Genomic DNA, 22,999 nt, shown 5'->3' on the forward strand with positions numbered 1-22,999 from the left:
GCTCTCCCCTACCCTGGGGGTCTTCAAGAGGAGGTTAGATGAGTATCTAGCTGGGGTCATCTAGTCCCAGTACTCTTTCCTGCCTATGCAGGGGGTTGGACTCGATGATCTACTGAGGTCCCTTCCGGCCCTAACATCTATGAATCTATGAAGTTGGGATCATGGCCTGCTGTAGTTTTGGGTCCCTGGACCAATGGACATGACCATCAGGGAAGCTCACAGACCTGCACTGGTGCTGCTGGCCCCAAGGATCTGGCCCGAGAGGAGTCCCCACAACCCAGATCTGAGCTGGATCCCTGCCTTAAGTAAACAGTGCTTTATCATGTTCTCTGTTTCTCTTGGTGTCTGAGAATTGGCTTTCAGCAAGTCTCTTGTAATTGACTGGATTTTAAAGATGCAAAACCAAGACATTACAGTATGTTGGAATAAAAAAGGCTCAGTTGTATATTTTCAAGAATAATTAAACAAGCTACCTTGTTAATTAGAAGTTAGTGCTTTAAGTTCAGATGTTGACCACTGCAGATTCTTATGTTGACTACTGTGAAAAGACAATGTCATTGTAAAGCACTAACTCGTAGGGATGTTTTTTTGGATTAAAACTGTTTGTTTTCCTCCTAGGCTGCAGCAAGGCATCAGTGCTCTTATCTTGTTAACCTCCATGTTAATGATTTCCTTCATGTTGGAGGAGATCCCAAATGGCTGAATGGCCTAGAAAATGCACCTCAAAAACTGCAGAATTTAGGAGAATTGAACAAAATACTGGCTCATCGGCCCTGGCTTCTCACCAAAGAACATATTGAGGTAGCTCTTCTTTTGCGCAGTATGCAGCAAATCTTTATTACATGAAACACAATCTACGTATCCTGGGCCCAGGGAGGAAGCACTTTGATATTTATTTACAGTTGTGATATTGCATGATGCATCCTGGAATTGGTTTGATAATTACTGGTTCCAGTGCGTTCAGTGGAGCTCTTATTTGGGAATCCCCTGGGAGATTATAAGAATTTATGTTAAAGCAATCCGCTTTTTATGTAAAATGCTGGTACTTCAGATTTAACCCTACTAGGATGAGCACTGCCAATCGATATGAAATATGGCATTGACATGTAGCACCCGATTTTGCAGCTCTAATTAAGGCCTGCTTGGAACCAAATTACAAAATGCCTGTGGCTCTATACAATCCCACTTGAGGCTTTAAAAATTGTGTATGTATGTGCTCAGATGTGTACTAAAGCAAAAGCAAGTGTGACTTGAGTATTTTTGAGATATCAGTGGACAAGAACAAGAGTGGATCAACATATTTTTATCTGAATCATTGAAAACTACTGTTAACATAAAGTATTTAGCCTACTGTGTTGTTTCTTTTACTGACTTCATGAGGTTTCTATTCGGAAATTTTTTACAAGCAGATTTTGTTTATAATAAATTAAGCAAATCTGAAGTGAAGCTTCCCTACTCTCACCTCTGAGGTCACAAACTGCTTCCCTGCTAGTATCATCTTTGGCTAGGGACAGAAATGACACAAACTGGTGTAAGTGATCAGAAGGTGGTTCAAATCTGTAACACAACAGAAGTTCAGTGCACATAAACCAGTTTAAGACAAACTTGGATAGATGTGGTATCAGACTTTTAACTGATTTAGGTTAAATTGGTTTATTGAACTTCTGTCTCAGATCCTCTCCAGATTCAAGGTAACTCAATCCTCTAGCATCCCAGGATGCTTTGCACTTCCCTGACAAACTCCCCCTCATAGGGTGGGTGGGCTAGCCTTGGCCCAAGCTGTCTGCTCCAGCCAAGCAGGGAGGTATGCTCTAGTGCCCCCCAGCTTCTGGCCTAGGCCACTGCAGGTATGTGGCTGCATTTCTGGACTTGAAAGTGAATTTCTGTTCACTTGCTTATTGGTTCAATTTATGCAGCTTAGACTAACCTGCGAAGATTGAATCGATTCAGCCTTGGGGTTTTTGACTGTCTGCACTTAGCCTTTGTCACTGGGAAGCATGCTTGTAGCATATGCAGACATACCCAAGCAAGCTTTCATCCTGAGAACCGAAGTAGCAGTCAGGGTGAAGATATAATGGTGCATGCTGTCTGCACTCACCAGGAGCCCTTCATGCTTAGTCAGATGGGTGTTCCACAATGAAGCCTGTGCTGGCTCTTTACTGTGATTGTTTCCGAGACAAACTGGTTTACAGGTAGTTTGAACATACTTACACCTGCTGTGATCACACCCCTGGCTATGGGGTTAGAAATAGGGTTGGCAAGCTGGTCAACTGGCTGCATTTTTTTGACTTGTCAGAAATTATAGCGGGTTTACAAAAAAACCCCTTTTTAATCTTTTTTGCAGTTTTCTTGACAGAAATATGTTTTTTTTGGTATTTTTTTTGACGCTTCTGAATGGAAAATGTGTGCTGCTTCTATGTATTATTTGGATCAGTTGGCATATTGGCAACTTTTTACAATTTTTAACTATTTTTTTACTGATATTTGACTGGTCATATACCTAACCCTAGTTAGAAGTACCTCATGCTTGGCAGCTGCTGTTCAGAGCAACTCTTTTTAAGCTTTTCTCTAATCTTAGCAATGAGGAAGGAGTCTGCTGCTACTTGCTCTGTAACATCTGCCAGGTGGGGAGACGGAGGCTGGTTTTGTGGGGAGGAGGGGGAGCATTACTGTCTGCAAAAAAGGCCAAGAACCTCCTACTCCTTCCTGGTTGAAGGGGAAGCTGAGGCTTGAAGAATCCTGTCAGCTAGAGCGTTCCACCCACGTGGGGAAGACGAGGACCTCAGCCACCCCCCCGACCTTCTTTAGGTAGCTAATTTGCCAGGAGTTGCCTAGGGCTTTCTGAGACAAGAACAGAGTAAAAATATGCAACCCCTGCACTTGCATGCTGGATTTTAAAACCCTGAGTAGCAGCATTATGTTTTACTAATGGTGTGATTCCAAAACCCTACATGCTTTTAGTAGAAATTTGTAAGCAAAATAAAGACCCTCAGACTGATCCAATTGCTTCTGAAACCAAAAAAATAAAAAGTTATCTGCTCTTTGATTTACCCATGTGAATCCCATCCATTCCTGTGTCCGTTCCACCCCCCACTCCCACCCCCCCCGGTAAAATGCCAGTTGAGAATCTAGAATAAAATGATCCCAGGAGAGACTTTGGTCTAGATACTGGGGGCAGGGTCAGTATATTTCTTTTTAATTTATGAGGATATTTCTTTTTTAATTAGGGAATAGCAAATGTAACTTTCAAACTTGTACACTTTACCCTTTACTTCACCCACTCTCTGTCTAACTGTTGTAAAGGGTAAACACTGCTTTTGTCTACATAGCTTTTGGCTCACTGAGGTCTCTAAAGAGGCTGTGAATTCTAGAAGAACGGCTTTCTAGAGAACGAACTGTTGTGGGATTAGGCTCATTAGTCTAATGAAGCATTTGAACCACCACTGGGTTTTTAAAATAAGTCTTGTTTTGCATTTCTTTTAAAGCAACTTTTGAAGACGGAAGAGCATAGCTGGTCCCTGGCAGAGCTCATCCACGCTGTAGTTCTCCTCACACACTACCATTCACTTGCTTCTTTCACGTTTGGCTGTGGAATCAGTCCGGAAATTCATTGCGATGGGGGCCACACCTTCCGGCCCCCTTCAGTCAGTAACTATTGTATCTGCGATATTGCAAATGGTAACCATGGGACTGATGAGATGCAAATTAGCCCCACTGGAAGCATCTCAGTAAGTATCAGTTTGCATAAATACTAATGGATTTCAGTGTTAGCAGTCTCAAACTGCTAGTTCCCCATTAATTTAACATGGGGATGACACCCAGGTCTTTGTCTTCATTTTGTCTCGCATTAGTGGCAAAACAGAGTGATTTTACCTGGAGTCTGACTGAGTTTGGACAAGACAGCTGGGTTAAGATAAAATTTTAAGTGAAGCTGAAATGGTGCTGGTAGAGAAGGGGAATCAGCCAGAAGTGACAGGCTGTGCCTGTCCTTCAGTTGTTTACCCTCCATGTGTCTCAGGGAGGACAGACTGGGAGTCTTCTTGGCCCCCTGACTGCTTCTGCATGTATAGGTAGCAGTAGTAGCCAAAAGAAATGTTTACATCTGTTTGGCTGAAATATAGAAACCTCTTCCTCTGAAGGTGGTGCTCATTTTTGTCACCTTGAGATAGCAGTCTTGCTGCTAGCTTACTTATGCTTAGACTATCCAGACACTTTTGAATGCCTGAGTGCTCTGGCATTTCTTGCCCATGGCATTTTTGCTCTGTGGATTGCATTGGTTTCTAACTTGTACAATTCAGGCTTCAGACCATGGCCCCAGTAGAAACAAAAGAGGTTTGAGTTTGACCCAACTCTGGGTCTTGCTCTCATTTTATCTTAACAGATTCTGGGTTTGGCACATCTTTTTACTGAGGTGCTGTCTGAAGGAATAGGCAGACTGCAATACAGAGGGGAAGTGGACAAAGGTGGATGGGAATTTTACTTTGGGCTGGGTGATTTTTGCTTTGTAGTTCTTTCATACTAGAAAAGTACACATTTATGATTTTAATACTTCCCCGTTAAAAGACTATATTGATTACTTTTATTTCTCAAAGTTTGTCGCACTTGCGCTTATTATGTCTTCTTAGGCCTTATAAAATCTACATTCGCACTTTCCCTTTTTTTCCCTTGGATAGATTTCTTCAGTATTTCAAGTAGCCATAGTTGGGGAAAGAGGGAGAAAAAGTAGTAATAAATTATGGTGACTTTGTCCCTCGAAATTTCTACTATAGTTCTTTGTGTTTTCAGTTGCTGATACTGAAAAATATACGTTTTAAAATAACCTCCAATTGTAAGTGAGAAAAGAAAATCAGCCCAGAGCTGCTGAGGTGCTAATGCACCTTAAATTAAGATTTATTCTGCTCTTTTTAGGGAAAAGGGGGGAAAAAACCCAGTAATTGGAATTATGCAAATGAAGGACAGATTAAGGAATTTAAATTTTGAGATTTGACAATCTGTATACAGAGCCCTAAAATGGATGTGGGTTTTCTTAAGACTGCAGAGTCTCTCTGTGAAGTTGAAGTGCTCATGGAGAAAATGAAGCAGTTACAGGAGTGCAGGGATGAAGAGGAAGCCAGCCAAGAAGAGATGGCCACACGTTTTGAGAGAGAGAAGAGGGAGAGTATGTTTGTGTATTTTTCAGGTAAAAATATATAGTGGATGTGTGTGCTCATCATGCCTTACCTAACTGATTTGGAGAAATCGAGATATTTAACACCTTTTTTTGATGGGTGGACTGGAGAGCAAGTACTGTTGAAAGAGAAAGTATCCTTAATAACTCCATAAATATACTTCCATTTTGTTTTGTTTTTGAAATGCATCTAAACTAATTTGTGAAGTCCACTCTGTATGTGATTTTAACAGAGGAGGAAGAATTGGCACCAACTAGAGATGTCTCTCGCCACTTTGAAGATACAAGCTATGGTTATAAAGACTTCTCCAGACATGGAATGCACGTGCCTACCTTCCGTGTTCAGGTAACAGGCAGGTCGTTGGTAACAAGCCTCAGGAAATGCCCTGTATAATTGGTGAAAGTCAGACCAAGTCCTGAGAACTAGTGACCGTTTTGTGGTGAACAGGCTAGACTTTTTTTGTTTCTTTCCCTTAAAGTTAAGCAGGCAGCCACTGAATCTTATTTATTCTGAGACAAAGTAAACAGAATTGCTTAACCTTTGTGTGTTTCTTCTTTATGCACTGACTTGTGCTTTCTTTGTTTCGAGGATTATTCCTGGGAGGACCATGGCTATTCCTTGGTTAATCGTCTTTATCCAGATGTGGGGCAGCTACTTGACGAGAAGTTTCATATTGCATACAACCTGACTTACCACACAATGGCTATGCACAAAGATGTGGATACTTCCACGCTTAGACGTGCAATCTGGAACTACATCCACTGTATGTTTGGAATAAGGTTAGGCCTATCACTTTCCTGGATTTGCCAGTGTCTGCTGGGCTTTTTTTCTTTTCTTTTCCCCCACCTCCTGTGGAAGCAAAGCAGGTTACTTTGCTAATCCTTTTAAATTACACTGCCCCTGCAATCTGGCTCCTGCCATACTCTGCTTTAATGAGTAGTGCATATTAGAAAGTAAAGTCTGTCTTGATAGTCACTTTTTGAGCACTTTACAGTAAGTTCAATGAAACATTAAACCTGTGAAATGAGAAAATAAAAGCATCTTTCTTCACTTCTGAACAGATATGATGATTATGACTATGGTGAGATTAATCAGTTGTTGGACCGCAGCTTTAAAGTTTATATCAAAACTGTGGTTTGCACTCCTGAAAAGACCACAAAAAGAATGTATGATAGCTTCTGGAGGCAGTTCAAGCAGTCTGAGAAGGTACGGTCTGCCTGTGTTCTGTGGGGCTTAGTAAATCTGAAGTACATTGTAGCTACTGTTATTAGATGGCCGCTGTGCTTCAACTGAAATTACTTGGGTGTTATTGGTACCGTATATTGCAATAATGAATTTACTGTGTCTTTCAAAAGCAGTGGCTCTTGCAGTTAACAATGCACTGATAAAATATGGTGTTTACACCTGAGTATTATTTCCTGCTGTCTACAGGCTAGATGGGTATCCATTATACTTTGTTCATGGCTTTGCACTTTTGTTCATAAAAATAGTCAAGAAGCTTTCTTCTAATAAAAACTGGTGTTCTGCTGATGTGTAATTCCCAGGCCAGAGCAGGTCTTGAGCGCCTGTGCCTTTTGTGAGCAGCCAAGGTCCTTTTAAAACTGTTTGAAAGCTACCATACACCTAACCACTCCCTCCTCCACAGCATTTGCTGGAAATCTTTCCCCATCCAAGAGCTTTTTGGTAGAGAATGCTAATTTACGTATGCAGCTGTTAGTCTTGATAGCTACCACAGAAGTGTCTGTGCATTTTTTCACATAGTTCTTTTATTGAGGTGTTTTTTGAGCACTGCAGAAATGTTTCCAAACTTAACCTCTTGTTTGTTTGTTTCTTTTTTAAGGTTCATGTTAATTTGCTTCTGATAGAAGCTCGCATGCAAGCTGAACTACTTTATGCTCTGAGAGCTATTACTCGCTATATGACCTGATATCCCTGGCAGGCTAATGACGATGGAACGTTCAGCAGTCTAGAGCAAAGCTACTAAGCCTGGAGGCCAATGGTAGCTAAAAACTGAGATGCCCATTGTGCCATAACTCCTTTAGTTTCAGCTATTTCCTTGTTTGAAATATCACTGCTCTCATTGAGTAGTGAATGCTTGGCAGTTCAGAAGATAGGGTTGTGCTGCCTGATCACAGCATTTGGCTTTAGACAACACAGGAAACCCTATGACTTGTGGCAATCTAGCAAATGATAGATATATAAATCTTGTATTAAGGCAAATGCAGCAGGAGCTGGAACATGAAGAAAATTTGCAGCAAAGTGGGACATTTGCTTTTGATACAAGAACGATTTTCTGAAATCTTGATGCTGCTATTTGTGCTGGTGTAATGAACAGACAGAGGTTGTTTGAGTTAAGCTAAAAGTGAACATGAGCACTGCTACTGTCTGAGCCTACATTTTGCGTGGTTTTTAAAGAAGCCTTGATATTTAGCAACTTAAAAAAAATCAGAATTAAACCTCTTTTGTCCACACTGACAGTTTTTGAAGGTAACAGTTTTCTTAAACGTAGATTAGCCTTAAAAATGCTGTAGGACAATTTGTACAGCATTGTTTGGTGAAAAGCCAAAGCACGGTGGTCTTCCTATGAGGGAAATTTAGTCCCTGGGCTATTTGGAGACATGTTATATAACAATGTGAAATGCTGAACAGCTCCTTAACCTGCTTTTCAAGGATGAACACCTGTCACTGATGCCCCTTTATTTGTTATCTGGCCCCTAGACACACAACTACAGGGCAAGGTGTGGGAATGTTACTCTAGGCTGCAAAGAAGCCTGTGGGTCACACTTATTGCTGGTCTTATTGATTTTGGAGCTGCTTAAGTAATTAGGCTGAAAAACATCTGGTTTAGGAGGAAAACATGCATAAAATGCTCATGTTTAACATTATATTTGGTTTTGGAGAACACATGAATACTTTTGTATAAGTGTCAACTGCTTTTGAAAATCCTGTCAGTATTACTGGTATTTTTTTAAATAAAGGGTAACAACTTTTCTTGTTCTTTCATTTTGCATAGTCTTTTTTGTTTTAAAAGCCACTTCATTAATTGGATTAACTGTTGCAAAAACTTGCTCAAAAGAGAGACAAATTGGCTCTTTGAACATGTTCTTGCAATTCATTATACATGTACTTGATACACATACAGTTTTTTAAAATGCTATCAACATAATGAGTGAAGGGATAATTACTTCTGATCCTTGTGCAAGAGAAGAGTGACTGACTACCTAAGGCCATAGAGCAATTCAATAGCGAAGATGGAATTTAAAAATGGGCTCAACTTGGTTCTTGTTGACAGTAGGAAAATGTGGGCCTACAGGAATGGAGGATGACTGATTGATCTTCAGAAACAGAGTTATGTTGCAGACGAGGCAAGAGCCTTCAAAAAGAAAAGTGCGTTGAATCCCATGAAGCCCTTCCCACATGGTACTGCAGACCTCAAGCTCTATATACTAAAGCTGCATACAGTTGTTGTACAACTGTCAATAGCTGGGTGCAGTTTCTTTTCTTTTACTACTATAGAAGTACCACGTGCATGCCTGTTCTCCTATTTATGTTAAGCAGTCTGCATCATTTATTACTGCTTGTTAAGGATTAATTGTTACAGCTCAATACTTCATTAAACTGGGCTTTAGTAGCAGTGTTCAAGAAACAATCACAGATGTTCAAGATCTGGCATGGCAGGAAGTTTTATTGTTGGGATCTGGGATAAAATTCCTCAGATCACATTGCATGTCTGCTGCAGTATGCAGCTGGCTGTATGTGCGTGCCTGGACCCAGGTTGCTGGGGACCAAGGAACTTCCTGATCCTCAGCTGTCCATACTGTGGCCTTAATGGCACACCTGCAACTAGTTGCTTGGGCCTTCCCATAGCTGACTAAACACATGCCAGGTGCAGACAGCTGGGGATGAGGGGGCACTACAAGATGTGTTCATATTTAAACTATGATGCCAATCAGCCACAAAGATTTTCCACATTCAACATAGCTGATTTTTCCATTTTTATTGTCCAGTGAATTGGTCTGATGTTGCATATTATCATTTATCATGAGAATAACATGTTAAGTGCAGGATAAATGTAATGTCTGCTAGTGACCATATTTTGTTGTTCTACTTTAACTTTTCACTTACACAAACATACACCTACTGTCAAGCTATACACCAGTGCAGTGCATTAAGGACGCATGAAAAATTCCTGGTCATAGTCATCTTCAAAGTGACACAACAGTTTTTTATTTTAGCCAGTTAAATAATTAAGTACCCTCTCAGTACCAAATCCAACTGTGTGATCCAAATAGATCCCACTGTTGGTCTAACTAAACCTCACATGCTTGTATCAAAATTTGTTAAGCCAGCTCTGTCTTGGGGAGGTATCTTTATGCCTCTAACTGAAAGCGTAAAGTGAGGTTTGTCAATGTGTGTCAGTCATCCAAGTATGGATAAACTTGCACTTGAAGTCTCTTGAGTTACCAGGAATTCTGTGAATATCCTTGGCATTATCAATAACCAAATCTACCAACCTCTATTGGGAACTGCCCATCTAAAAGCTCATCTTATGTGGCTGGTATAAACCACTTTATGACAAACAAACATCCTTGAAATCAACACCTGCACGTTATTTTTATGGACTAAGACTGGATCTATTTGAGTGAGGGTGACCACATTTTCATTTAAGTTTCTCAACAGATGGCTAGATGTCAGATTAAAATGAATTTTATTCATCTTTCTCCATAATATCCAACATGCTTATTAATGTACAGGTTGCACTGGAAATATTTAACTGTACAATCTACATGAAAAAATAACCAGTCAGCATTTAGAGTTGTTTCTCACATATTGCTAACAATCACTGTTTGCATTTACTTACTATTTTAAATGACTGAAGTATTCTAGGGTTTGTACTGCTAACTCCTCTAACTTCTGGATTAAAATGAAGTCACGGTGATAGGCTGAAAGAAGGAGAGTTGTCTCTGAAGTCTACTGAGTAGTTTCTCTGCCACAGGTTTGAACTCTGTCTCCCAATACATTTTGTGGTAGTCTCTTAAATCATTGTCGAAATTGTAATCCAGTACTACTTCCTCATCTGCAATTGACAAGATAATATCAGCAATTATGAACACTGAAGAAAAAACTAGCTCTGGATTTTATCTCCAGGCCAGTACAATTTTACCTGTTCTATATATTCATGGTTTAATAAGCAATTTCATGGTTGAGTTAAATTAGCAAGTACTGCGAGATGAGCAGTACTTAGAATGGAAAAACAAATAATGTTGTGGTCAGAAAAGCAAGTGTAAAAATGATGGTGTATGCTTCTATATTTATCACCTCTCAATGGTTTCACAATGCTTCCTTGTCTACAAACAAGAAGTTCCCTTCTACCCACCCTCTCCCCCTGCTTAACTGCCAGTTTGGAAACAAGACAAGGTGTTTTTATTCTGGTTTTAGTAGCAGGGGCAGCAAGAATTCTCCTAGTAAGTTTAATTCCCCACTCTATTGAAGGTGAACAACCATCTTAGACCCCTGTGACTGTTCACTCTGCTAGTGATCATTCACTGGTTTATTTTAATCTACTAGTAGGAGGCATGGTCAATAAATACAATATTTAAGCTTCTCTTAGGGACATCAAGATCAGGAAATGGTAAACTTAGAGAGGCTGGAAGGTTTCCTTCAAGTAACACTGCCTAAAGGAAGAAAGGCGGCGATGGAGGATGATAGAAGAAAAGACTCCATCAAATAAACTTACTGCTGAATTAATTTACTGTGTTATGTGTTCCTGCCTGGCAATGACATCAATTATTAGCAATGTGGCAAGCAGTAGAAACCCTTTCAAATAGAAGCCTTAAATCGATTTTGGATAAACATGCTTCCAAATTTAAAATCCACTGGAGATCAAGCACATCTGATAATTGGGTGAACAGCTGTCCGAGGGAGGACTAAGTGGTAACTTAAAGGTTATCACAGCCTTTAGGCCATAACTTGGCCTCAGCTGACATGGTACAATCTTTTATCAAGGGGACAATGAAGATACTGTCTTGTCCTTGTTACAGGGTTTGAAACAGAAAACTAGGGTTAGAAAACTAATTGGTACATAGCAGGGGTGTGCAACTATTTCAGGCGGAGGGTCGCTTGATGAGTTTTGGTGAGCTGTCAAGGGCCACATGGGTAGCCCCGCCTCTTCATTTGCCCCACCCCCTGGTCGCCATCTTGGGACTAGAAGCCCCTGACTTTTGCCACCGGAAGCCTCGCCCCCTGATCTTTGCCACCAGAAGTCCCTCCCCTTGTACAACTTACCAGGTAGCAAGGGGTTGTGACCCCTCTAACATCCTGCCCCAGCAGTGGGGTTTCAGGGCATCAGACGTCCCCCAGAACTTTCCCCCTACCTGTGCCAGCTGGTCCCAAAAGGAGGAGGCTCCGTCGCTGCTTCTGCTGGCCAGTGCTGACCCAGTTGGGCTCGCCCCATCCCCAGCAACACCTGGGAAGCTGGCTTCAGCCGCATTATGCTCCGGATGGGACAAACCCAGCCAGGTCTGCGCCGGCCAGGAAAAGCAGCATGCAGCTGAAGTTGGCTCCTCACTTGCTGCTGGGGATGGGAGAAGCCTGGCTGGGTCTGCACCAGGCAGCAGAAGCGGCAGCGGAGCTGCGTGCCGCTGGGGATGGGATGAGCCCGGCCAGAGTAGCAGGGGCTCAGCTGCACTTTCTCCTGCCTGCACAGGTGAGTCCCCAACTCCGTCGCTGCTTCTGCTGGCCGGTGCTGACCCGGTCAGGCTCCTCCCATCCCCAGCAGCACGCGAGGAGCCGACTAAAGCTGCATGCCGCCTTTCCTGGCCAGTGCAGATCTGGCTGGGTCCATCCCATCCAGAGCAACGTGCAGCTGAAGCCAGCTTCCCACATGCTGCTGGGGATGGGGCGAGTCCAGCCGGGTCTGCACCAGCTAGCAGAAGCGGCGGCAGAGCTGCGCGCTACTCAGGACTGACTGGCACAGGTAGGGGGAAAACGCAGCTGAGGCCCTGCCGCTCCGGCTGGGCTCATCCTGTCCCAAGCGGCACATGGCTCTGCTGCCACCTCTCCTCCCTGGTGCTGACTGGGCCAGAGCCATGGCCCAGCTGCTGCTTCCCCTCGCCAGTGCCAGCCCAGCCTGACCCTGTATGGCCTGAGCAGCACAGCACAGGGAAAGCCTGCCCAGCAGCCACTTTCCTGGGCTTACCTGCAGGGCAGGGCCCTTTCTAGTCCTGTGCAGCAAAGCAGAACCCAGCCCAAACACTGTTTCCTCTCACCGGCACCACAGGTTCTGGCCCAGCCCCACCCCCGCCCCTCTCAAGCTGCCAACGTGGCCTGAGCCAGGGGTGGGGCGAGGCCAGCTGGGGCAGGTTGAGGTCAGGGTTGGTTGCCTCGCAACCAGAATGCAAGGAAACAGCCTGAGGTGCTGCAGCCGGTGCCGCTGGAGGCTTTTAGAGAGGAGGCAGCCACCATTACATGGGTTTTGAAGGGGCTCCACGGGCCAGAGGGAAGTGCTTGGCAGGCCGAATCCAGCCTGCAGGCTGTATTTTGCCCACCCCTGGTATATATAGATAAAAGACTACTCAGTGTTTGTCTGGGCAAGGTAAAACACCACCAGATGCTGAGAAAAAGGGTAGCAGCAGAGATCAGAGACCCCAGCTTTCCCATCCCACAAGTCAAAGTTTTTTTAAAAGAAAGAAGCTTTAGGGGAATCTCTCCAACACACTCAAATGGAGCATTCATCAACAATGAAAAAGAAAAAAAAAAAGAATCCCTGAGTTTCGGTCACTACATGAGGAGAAGGAAGGTTACTTTCACCGCATGAATATAGGATTTACACTCTGTTCTTTGAGGGCTACTGCAGAAATCACAAACAATGCACATTAAAACAAAGCTTTAGCTTGAGGTCTCTTTTTGAACCAAGTTGGCTGAAGTAAAGTTATATGGGTGGGGAGGGGAATCAATATTCAGATCCATGAATACACAGCAGAAAGGGACTGGTTCCAATCCTATGACAGACTGTCAACCAGCTCCTCCTCTAGAGAGGTTTTCTGGGCTGGTAACAGTCTTGTCCTAACAGTGACATTCAAAACTGTTACTGGGTACACTATATATAGGTGGAGAGACACAACAGGATTAACAAGGTTTGAGGAGTAAGAAAGTACTATTTATACAGATGCTCTTCTGATTAATGTTCACATTAAATTATAACTAAAACAATTATCCTTAAATGCTACAATTAAAACAATAATTGTAAGGGAACTTCTAAGTGATGACAGGAGATCAAATGACCAAATACTTCTGTGGGAAGTGCTTTTGCACCCTGCCTGCGTGAAGCTAGGACTACAGATTAACCCCCAGCAGAAATTACAACCATAGGACTGCTCAACTGAGGAGATTCAGAAGAGCATCTATGCTGTTTAAGTCTGGCCTAGGTAGAGCGAGAGTCAGCAGGTAAAGCTATGCAGCAGAGCTCGCCTGGTTAGCAGCTGCCCCCGCAGAACTCCACATGGGGCCAAACCCTGCCCAGGGCAGCCCAGGCCATGCTCCCACCCACACCTGCCGACCCCAGCCTCAGCCCTGGCCAGTACGCAGCTTCTGGTGGGGTTGTTCCCAGAGTGGCTGCAGCCAGCCAGGCTTGCATTGTCACTGGGAGGTGAGGAGAGCACAGCAGCACCCGGCTAGCTGCAGCTGCACTGGGAACAGCACCACTGGAAGCAGAGCTGGACACAGGCATGGGTGAATTTGGCGGCTGCCTGGGGCCTGGACAGAAATGGGGCCTGAGAATGGTAATTTTTTTATTATTCTCATTATCTCTGGTGTAGGGACCCAGTAATAAAAGTTCACCAAGGGCCGCCAGGAGTCTAGGTACGGTGCTGACTGGAAGCTGCATGCGCTGGCTGGTGCCCGGGCCTGAGCTGGCAGAGCTGTTATGCTCCCCTTGCCTCCAGCTGCGGCTGCTGCTTCTGCTGCACCACGCTGCTCCGATTCTATAGAGAAATCCTATTTCATTCAGGAACATTTTTGTTGAGACCTGCCATTTTTGTACCACTACAAATGTAATGTCTGTCCGAAGCTGTAGTATGCTCTTCTACGTCAAGAAAAACATACTTTATGCCAATTGTGATGTACCTGACAGATACTATTAAGACAAGAAAGTCTATAATTAAATGCTTGAGGCACATGTGCACCCCTGTCAAAATGGGCACATGAACAATCATTCAGAAAGGGATCATCCTTTTTTTGCAACCCGAAAAACTCCAAAGCAAACTGTCAGGGATCTCTTTTGCCATGAACGACTGATGCCTACCAAGACTGGGGGGGGGCACCATGGCAGTGAGCGGGGACTGCCTGCAGCCGCCAGTGTTGGCGAGTGGGGACCGCCCACAGCCGGCAGTGGCAGTGTTGGCGATTGGGGGGGGGGAGAGGACGGGTGAGCAGGGACCACCTGCAGAAGGTGGCGGCAGTCAATCTCAGGGGGGGCACATGCCCCCCCCGTCCCCGCTACGCGTTGCCTATGTCTCTTGCAAATATCTATGCCTAGTACCCACACCTCTCCCTAGCACCAAAACACTGCACACTGCACATGTTTTCAAAATATAAAAATAAATTTAAAAGAATTTGACCAAATATATCTCACAATTTCTTTTGTATTTTTCTTTTTTAAAACAACTGTAAGAAGGCTCCAATTAAATGTAATAAAAAGCTAAAGGAGTGAAATAAATAGGGAAGTTTAAATACAGTAACTGCAATATTATGTGTAATTTGAAACAAAAGTTTCATAGTAGCTAGCTAGTTCAGAGGGACCTGAACAGATCACCTAGCCTGACCCCCTGCCACAGGCAGGAATGAATGCTGGGTTCACAAGACCCCAGACAGGAGATCATCCAACCTCCTCTTGAATTTGCCCAAGGTAGGGGCGAGGACCACTTCCCTGGGAAGTTGGTTCCAGATTTTGGCCACCCTAACTGTAAAATATTGCCTTCTGATCTCTAACCTAAACCGATTCTCCATCAGCTTATTACCATTGTTTCTTGTCATCCCAGATGGTGCTAGGGAGAAAAGGGCTCTCTGCCTATTTGCTGTTGATCTCCCCTGATGAGTTTGTAGACAGCCACCAGGTCCCCCCTCAGCCTCCTTTTGCTGAGGCTGAACAGGTTCAGGTTCCTCAGTCTCTCCTTGTAGAGCCTGTCCTGCTGCCCTCTCACCAAGCGGATGGCCCACCTCTGAACCCTCTCCAGGCTGGCCACACCCCTTTTGTGTGGTCTGGCATTGGCGGCTCATGTTCATCTTGGAGTCAATAATGACTCTGAGATCCCTTTCTGCCTCTGTGCTTTCAAGAAGGGAACTCCCCAGCCTGTGTGTATGCTGTGGATTCCTTCTCCCAAGGTGCAGCACCCTGCATTTGTCTATGTTGAACCCCATCCTATTCTCGTCTGCCCACTTTTGTAGTCTGTCTAAATCTAGTTGCAGCCTCTCTCTCCCTCCCTTTAAGTGTCCACCTCGCCCCACAACTTAGTGTCATTAGCAAACTTGGACAGCGTGCTTTCCACCCCCTCGTCCAAGTCGCTGATGAAGATGTTAAACAGTGCAGGCCCGAGGACCGAGCCCTGGGGTACCCCACTGCTCACATCTCACCAGGTTGAGTACAACCCATCCACCACTACTCTCTGGGTGCGCCCCAACAGCTGAGTTTTTACCCATCCAACTGTGTAGGCATCAATGCCACAGTCGCTTAATTTATTGATGAGGATGCTACTGCGCAGTAGTGCCGATTACAGTGCACTAAGTTAGTATCTGTAATTATGGTGCATTAATGCACATGTAGATATGTCCCCTGAAAGCAGAAGGTGGTACTCAGTAAAACTGTTGCGTGTCTGAGCAACATTTGCTGTAAATTCCTATATTTGCACTGGAGGGACAAAGGCCCAGTTCCAATGAAAAATGTATAGCACAGCTGGAGCAAACAGAGTGAAACATACTAGCAATGGGGATGGTATGAAGATGGACGGGGTTGGCCTTCTTTTTAGCAGGGAGTTGGACTAGGTGACCTCCTGAGGTCCCTTCCAATCCCAATTTTCTATGATTCTAAAGAATGACAATTATGCATGCAAGAAGGCATCTTGGCAGGTATGTACTTGTGAAACATACAGGAAAGTCAATTAAACCATGGGGAGAGTAGCAACCATGGAGGATAAGAGGCCACTGTGATTTCAGAAGTGGACTGGCGAAGTTCGCTGATGACACTAAACTTTGGGGTAAAGCGTCCACGCCTGAGGATAGGCTAGTGATCCAGGCTGACTTGGACAGGCTTAGAAAGTGTGTGGATATAAACCTGATAATATTCAATACCGAAACATACAAGGTACTCCCCCTTGGGGAAAAAATACCCACATCACGCTTATAGGCTCAGCAGTGCAACACTCGCTAACACCACGACTGAACAAGACTTGGGGGTCATGACTGACCACAAGATGAACATGAGCCACCAGTGCGATATCGCAGCTGGCAAAGTGAACAAAACTCCATAGATGCTGCTCAAGTAAATCTCAGGATGTCATCCTCCCATTTTCTCGGCCTTGGTGAGGCCACAGCTGGAGTGCTGCATCCAATTCTGGCCTCCACAATTCAAGAAGAACATGGAAAAGTTTGAGAGAGTCCAGAGGAGAGCCACACACATGATCAGAGGGCAGGAGAACAGGCCTTATGAAGAGAGGCTGAGAGCCATGGGACTCTTCAGCCTGGAAAAGCACAGACTCAGGGGGAACCTCATGGCTGCCTATAAGTACATAAAGGGTGTACATCGGGATCTGGGGGAACGTCTGTTCACCAGAGCACCCCGAGAGATAACAAGGACCAATGGTCACAAACTCCTGCAAGACTGTTTTAGGCTGGACATAAGGAAAAACTTCTTTACTGTCCGAGCCCCCACGGCCTGGAATAGATTCCCTCCAGAGGTAGGACTCTGGACTCATTCAAGAAACATTTGGACGCTTATCTTGCTGGGATCCTTTGACCCTAGCCAGCTTCCTGCCCCTGGGGCAGGGGGCTGGACTTGATGATCTTTTGAGGTCCCTTCCAGCCCTAATGTCTATAAAATCTGTGAAATCTATGATGTCACTGGGTAATCCACGGAAGTCTAACTGCTTTCTGCACTCACGCACATACAACCATCCTTGGTTTTTCTCCTACTGTGCTGTGCTTCCTGAGACAGGGTAACAAGCCTGTAAAATCTTACCTAAAAGAGAAGCAAGTAGCATAAGCAGTGTGTTGATATCTTCTTCCCCAAAGCAGGAGACAGCATTTGTGATGTTTTCACTATAGTTCCACAGGGTTTTGCATATCAAGCAAGCCAGCTGCCAGTCTGTAGGCCCAAAGTCTCTTAAGCAATCTATTAACCTGTCAGAAAGCATGACAAAAATAATACTCTTAATTGTGTTTTTTCCTGGTCTCTGCAAGAATCAAATCAGCCTAGAACACTGGCTTTCAACCTCTGTGGTCCACAGACCCCTGGGTACCCACAGAACACATCTAAGAGGTCCACGAAAGATGACTGCGATCAGTCAGAAGTATGTAAATACCCCCACTTACAATTCAAAGGGGTCTGCACCTCCATTCAAAATTTCCAAAAGGGTCTGCACTCCATTTGACATTTTTTAGGGGTCCACAAATGAATGCAGGTTGAAAAATCACTGGCCTAGAACACGTACAGACACCTGTCAAGATGCAGGGAATGAGGGGCGTTGGCATAATATAGTAAGATTAAGATTTTACCCTCATCCTCATTCACCTGCCCCTTCTTTTTTTAAGTTTGCTGGAACCTTGCCACACTAGAGATCATTTCTTCCTGTTGTGTTCCTCCAGCATGAATTCTGTTGGTGACATTGTACCTACTGTAGAACATCAGAGAGGAGTTTAGACAAGAATGGACTTTTACCCCTAAATGTCAGGTTTGTAAATGTTATAAGTGTAGATAGTGTATGTAGTCCAGACTCATGACCTGACTCCTAAATTAAGTTGCATCCCTTCAACCTACATGAATTTAAATACAGCAGTTTTCTGGTGCTCCATTACAGAGAAGTAACACATATAACCACTGGTGCAGCACAGCGTAACCTAAGCTTTTAATTCTTTGGGGACTGGTCTTTGTGGTCCAAGCAGGCCTCTTCCAATGCTATTTACTATGTTTGGGGGGACCCAACTTATTGTACACCCCAAAAGCAACACAGACAAAAGCACTTGCCTCTTCCATCCCTGACACCAAACAATGGCAGAGCAGGGAAAAGCCCTGAGCTAATACAGGTCTGTTCCATGCAAAGCAATGGTGACAGGGGACTCCCAACCAGTGCATATATTCTGTGTAAGGGCTTTGAGTCCAGCAGACACTCTGGGACTCCATGTCCCCTTAGCCTCCCAAATGACCTGTGATCCCCACCACCAAGTCACTTAAGAATGCAAGTTACTCGGAAGGAATAAGTTTGAATGAAGCAGCTTCCTAGGAATGAATCATGCCCTTCCCTTCAATCCCTGATGGGATGAGCCCAAGGATAAATAAACTGAATGTCCCCACTCATGTATAGAAGTGGGCAGCATCAGCTGTGGGTAGTTAGGCATTCTAGCTCCTGCTGACTGAAGAATGAAGACCCAAGCTCTTCCACAAGGATCAAGTCCTTTGCTTCTTCTCAAACCACTTACCAGAAGAGGAGGAGCCCCAAGATGCTATGAATAGATTCTATGAATCTATGCTGAAAAATCAGCCTATCCCCTACCAGAGGTCAAGTTGCTACAAAAAGACATTAACTGTGTCAGGAATAAAAAGACATCACATCATGAGACTACAACAGAACATCAGAGAAACATGAAAATGTAATCTGGAAAAGGGTCTCCAAATCCTACACCAATTGCCCAGATCCTTGGAAAGGGGAACCTTCCACTCAAGCTCAAGAAAAAACTGTTGTCACTCCAAACACAACTGCAATAATGTCTAGGAGAGTTGTACCAAGAGCTAAAACCCAACCTGAAAACTGGTAATAGGAGAGCTGGAATAGCTGCTCAGGTGCCTGTTGCTAGGACGACCAGAGGGAGCCAGTGTCCCACACCTGCTAGCGGTCAGCTGACCAGAAGGGGAGGGCCTGGCTCCCATTTAAACACTAGGACTGAGGACAAGGGGGCAGTTCCCTGCCAGCAGCCAGGAGCTCTCTGTTGTGGGAGAAAGGAGAAGCTGGATGCAGGAGCAGCATCTGACACGGCTGCAAGATGAAGAATCCCTGGTAGGCTTGAATGTTATGGCCAAGCGGCTTCTGTTTATGGTATAGCCAAGGGCTTGCATTTTGGTTTACTGTTTGTCACCGGTGGTTTGGGTGAGGCTATTAGGGGTCGGAGGAGGCCTCATAGGGGACCCACAGCAGTGTGGGAACCCCAGCGCCAGTGAGGGTGCGGCATTTGGGGTGCACTGACCCCAGCCCCAGAGAGGGGCAGTTGAGAAGACCCAGAGAAGGGGGCAGCATTGCCTCAAGACAATAGAAAAGGCGAGAGCCTCGGAGTCAAACCCTGTTTGGTGGGTTTAGACAGGGAGGCCTAGCTAGAGAAAACCAGGGGTCAGTCTCACATAGGGGAAAGGCCCCAATATAACAGGCAGCCTCCCACTCGCAAGAACATCATCATAATTTCCATCAAGACGTGGCAGGTGAGTATAGGGCGGGACATAAGAACCCTAAAGAAGGATCCAAGGTGCCCCACGCAAGGCGTGGAGTACTAGGAAGATGGCGCTGGGAAGGGCGACTTGTTACAGAGCTATATTCTCTTAAAGAGAGTGATCTGTCTCTTCTCTCTTCATCAGGCAATTATTATGGAAGATTGACAGGCAGCAGACTTTAAAACTTGCTCTACGTTTTTGGCATTTGACCCTCTGGTTCAACTGAGGCCTCACTAAACCCAGCATGTTTACATGGTCTACTTTATCTTGGTACAATTATCTGAATGCCATCAACCCAGATACCAAGGATGATTTGGGTAGTCAGGATTATCCTCCTTGCCAACCACGTGCATTACATTTCCCATCATCCACATTTGCATGCTTTGTTCTTCCTCAGTTTGCTCTTCCTTCTTTATATATTCTCAGCTCTTTTTCCCTTCTTTTTAAGTCTAAGCAAGAAACTCTCATTGACTTTTTATACTGACTTTATTTTGTTGCTATTCTTGTCTCTTTCCCATTTTGCAAGCTACTGAGAATGTGGGAAGAAAGCACAGGTTGTGGCTTTGTGTACACGAGGTTAAAACTAGCTTACTGCCTGGAGTACCTCGTTGTTGTCACTATCCATAGGATTGGGCATGGGGGACAGCCTCTGGTCTTGAATTGGGACCCAGGCTGCCCCTGCCCAACCCAATTGACTAGCTGATCAACAGGATCAGGCAGAGGACAGCCCCCCAGCCCCAGTTCAGTAGGTTTGGTGCTGGCAGTTATATGATTGGGATCTGAGTAATTTTATGTATCATCTCAAAAATCATGCACCCTGCCATAAAATTCCCAATTGTGCCATTAATGTCTGCCAGAGGCCCAAATAAGTACAACTTCTACCTTAAGTAACCTTCCCCACCCCACAAAAAGACCTGTACTGTACCCAGTGTGAGGAAGGAAGGGGCTTCCTTGGGACTATAAAACGAAACTACTCCTCACTACACTACAGGGATGGTTCAGTGATCCCTTTGTGCATAATAACCATGCCACAGCAAATTATCACTGAACCCAAACAATCAAACTCAAGCCTACTATGGGGCAGCACAGAGTAAACCCTAAATCACAGAGTTGGAAGGGACTCTGATGGCCATTTAATTCAACCTGAAGTGACAGCTAATCACCCAAAAAGTGAACCAAGGAAAAAAAATGCTTGTTTACTTCCTCTATTTGGAAGTTGAATTTAAAACTATGATAATTTGATGAAATTTTATTATCAGATCATCTGCATACCCTCTTATGCTGACCGAGGGAGAGCACTTGCAAAAACTCCAGAGGATGCAGAAACCACAGCAAATAGAGAGAACAGCTGATTATAACAGACTCATGATCTAAACTCACATTGTTGTGATCATGACCTGTTGTAACCTTGATCAGAAACTTACTTTCTAATTCCTCCTTCTTCCTTCAGTATGGCTCGTTTGTTCTTATCCACAGTAAGGTTGAGCAGAACTCCACAGGCGGAAAAGCATACATCTTGATGTTTGGCATCGAGCAAAGCAATCATGAACTTGTAGACTGGATTGTACAGCAGGAAACAAAATTACCCCCAAGAAGATGGACTTGTATTGCAAAGGGTATTATACAAATGGAACAATACACTTATTAAATTCATATGCTCAGAGAAGGAGCCAGAACCACCTGAAAATGTTACCAGATACCATGTTAGCACAACGTTGCCAGAACTGCCTAAGGCAGGGGTGGGCATTATTTCAGCTGGCAGGCCACTTAACGAGTTTTGATGAGCTGTCGAGGGCCACACACAAAATCTTTCAGAAGATATAATTTTAACAAATTACAGATAAAAAAAAAATCGTATATTAAAAATCAAATCTCTGCTATATTTTAATTTTATTTTAAAATATATTTGTGTCCTGATTTATGTTTTTTTGAGTAGTGTATATAGAGATGATTGAATAATAGCTCAAAATAAAGTCTTACTCTTGTATATTGTGTGCCCTCTTCCCCACCAATATACTCTTGTATATTGTGTGCCCTCCTGAAGGCAGTCAGGAGCTGTAGCTGTAACCCCGCATGCTGGGGCAGCTTCCTCCCTGCCTGCTGCTGCTTCCCTGCGCTATCCAGTGCCTGGAACCGCGAAGCAGGGGCAGGAGGAGGAGAGGAGGAGAAGCTGCCACTTTTCAAACTCAGATGACTAAAATAAAGTTAACTTAAAACATCTTTGGGCACCTATCCAAATTGAAGCGGCAGCTAGGCAATTTCATGGGCCAATACTGGTGCTCACTGCTATTTTCATGGGTTTATCACAGTGCCCGCCCTCCCCCAAGCCACTGATTTGCTGTGGGGCCCAGCTGCCCTGCCTCTTGCCGCCGATTGGTAGAGGGCTGCCCTTCACATGGCCCTGCCCCTTGTTGCTGATTGGTGGAGGTGGTGGGGCTGCATGAAAGGCAGCCCTCAGCCAATCAGCAGTGGAGGAAGTGGCTGCCATCTTAGCTGCTCCCCTTTGTCCTGGCAGATTCCCCCTATAGTGGGCTGCGAGGCCAGGCCACAGCAGCCACTGGCTCCCACTCGGGAGCTAGTATTTTATTTTTAGTAAGGTTTTTTTTCTGGCAACTGCGTACAAAATTGTGGAAACTGCTGTTTTTTGCAGTATTCACAGAAACCGCCGTTTTTCGTGGTTTCCATGAAAATGTGATTTGAGTAGGTCCCTACACACAAGTATATGAGTTCAGAGGTACTGAACTCCCCCTTTACTTCAGTTTGAGCTAAAGGTCCTTGCTGCTTCTGAAAAAAAATCAAAACACCTATATAGATGCCTAAAAATAGGTACAGGGGTTTCGGTTGTAGCCGTGTTGGTCTAAGGATATAGGCAGACAAGGTTCCTTGGGTGAATTTGATATCTTTTATTAGACCAGTTATTAAGCAAGCTTTCGGGTTCAAAAACCCTTCGTCAGGCTCAGGAAGCTGCAGTAGGAAGCTCCAGGAAGAGCACACACCAACTGCTGCAGCTTCCTGAGCCTGACGAAGGGTTTTTGAACCCGAAAGCTTGCTTAATAACTGGTCTAATAAAAGATATCAAATTCACCCAAGGAACCTTGTCTGCCTAAAAATAGGTACCATATTTGAAAATACTGGTTTAACCCTC

The 22,999-nt window shown here is 44.4% G+C and overlaps 2 protein-coding genes across 12 annotated transcripts in view; one reads left to right on the top strand and one right to left on the bottom strand.

Annotated features, from left to right (window-relative positions):
* Window positions 1–8,157, top strand: part of SESN1 (sestrin 1) — a 100,295-nt gene extending 92,138 nt beyond the window's left edge. For all 9 annotated transcript variants that reach the window (XM_006029921.3, XM_006029920.3, XM_025211407.1 and 6 more), the window contains 7 exons: window positions 619–801; window positions 3,486–3,728; window positions 5,032–5,179; window positions 5,401–5,513; window positions 5,757–5,947; window positions 6,230–6,374; window positions 7,009–8,157. In XM_006029921.3, coding sequence (XP_006029983.1) covers window positions 619–801; window positions 3,486–3,728; window positions 5,032–5,179; window positions 5,401–5,513; window positions 5,757–5,947; window positions 6,230–6,374; window positions 7,009–7,095 — 1,110 coding nt within the window. In that variant the 3' untranslated portion in view covers window positions 7,096–8,157. The remainder of the gene's footprint in view (window positions 1–618; window positions 802–3,485; window positions 3,729–5,031; window positions 5,180–5,400; window positions 5,514–5,756; window positions 5,948–6,229; window positions 6,375–7,008) is intronic.
* The window catches only part of ARMC2 (armadillo repeat containing 2), a 171,180-nt gene that overhangs the window by 23,254 nt on the left and 124,927 nt on the right, over window positions 1–22,999 (bottom strand). Inside the window, exons 16-18 of one of the 3 annotated variants that reach the window (XR_001358542.2) lie at window positions 21,279–21,411; window positions 17,398–17,558; window positions 10,030–10,245 (exon numbers count right to left, since the gene is read on the bottom strand). Coding sequence is in view for 2 of the 3 variants with exons in the window: in XM_025211402.1 (XP_025067187.1) it covers window positions 10,088–10,245; window positions 17,398–17,558; window positions 21,279–21,411 (452 nt within the window). In the remaining variant the exon portion in view is untranslated. Of the gene's footprint in view, window positions 1–9,057; window positions 10,246–17,397; window positions 17,559–21,278; window positions 21,412–22,999 lie in introns of those variants that run through there. The other 2 variants (XM_025211402.1, XM_025211403.1) reach the window with 2 other exon arrangements.

The sequence above is a fragment of the Alligator sinensis genome, unplaced genomic scaffold (assembly GCF_000455745.1).
Source record: "Alligator sinensis unplaced genomic scaffold, ASM45574v1 scaffold962_1, whole genome shotgun sequence".
NCBI lineage: Eukaryota > Metazoa > Chordata > Crocodylia > Alligatoridae > Alligator > Alligator sinensis.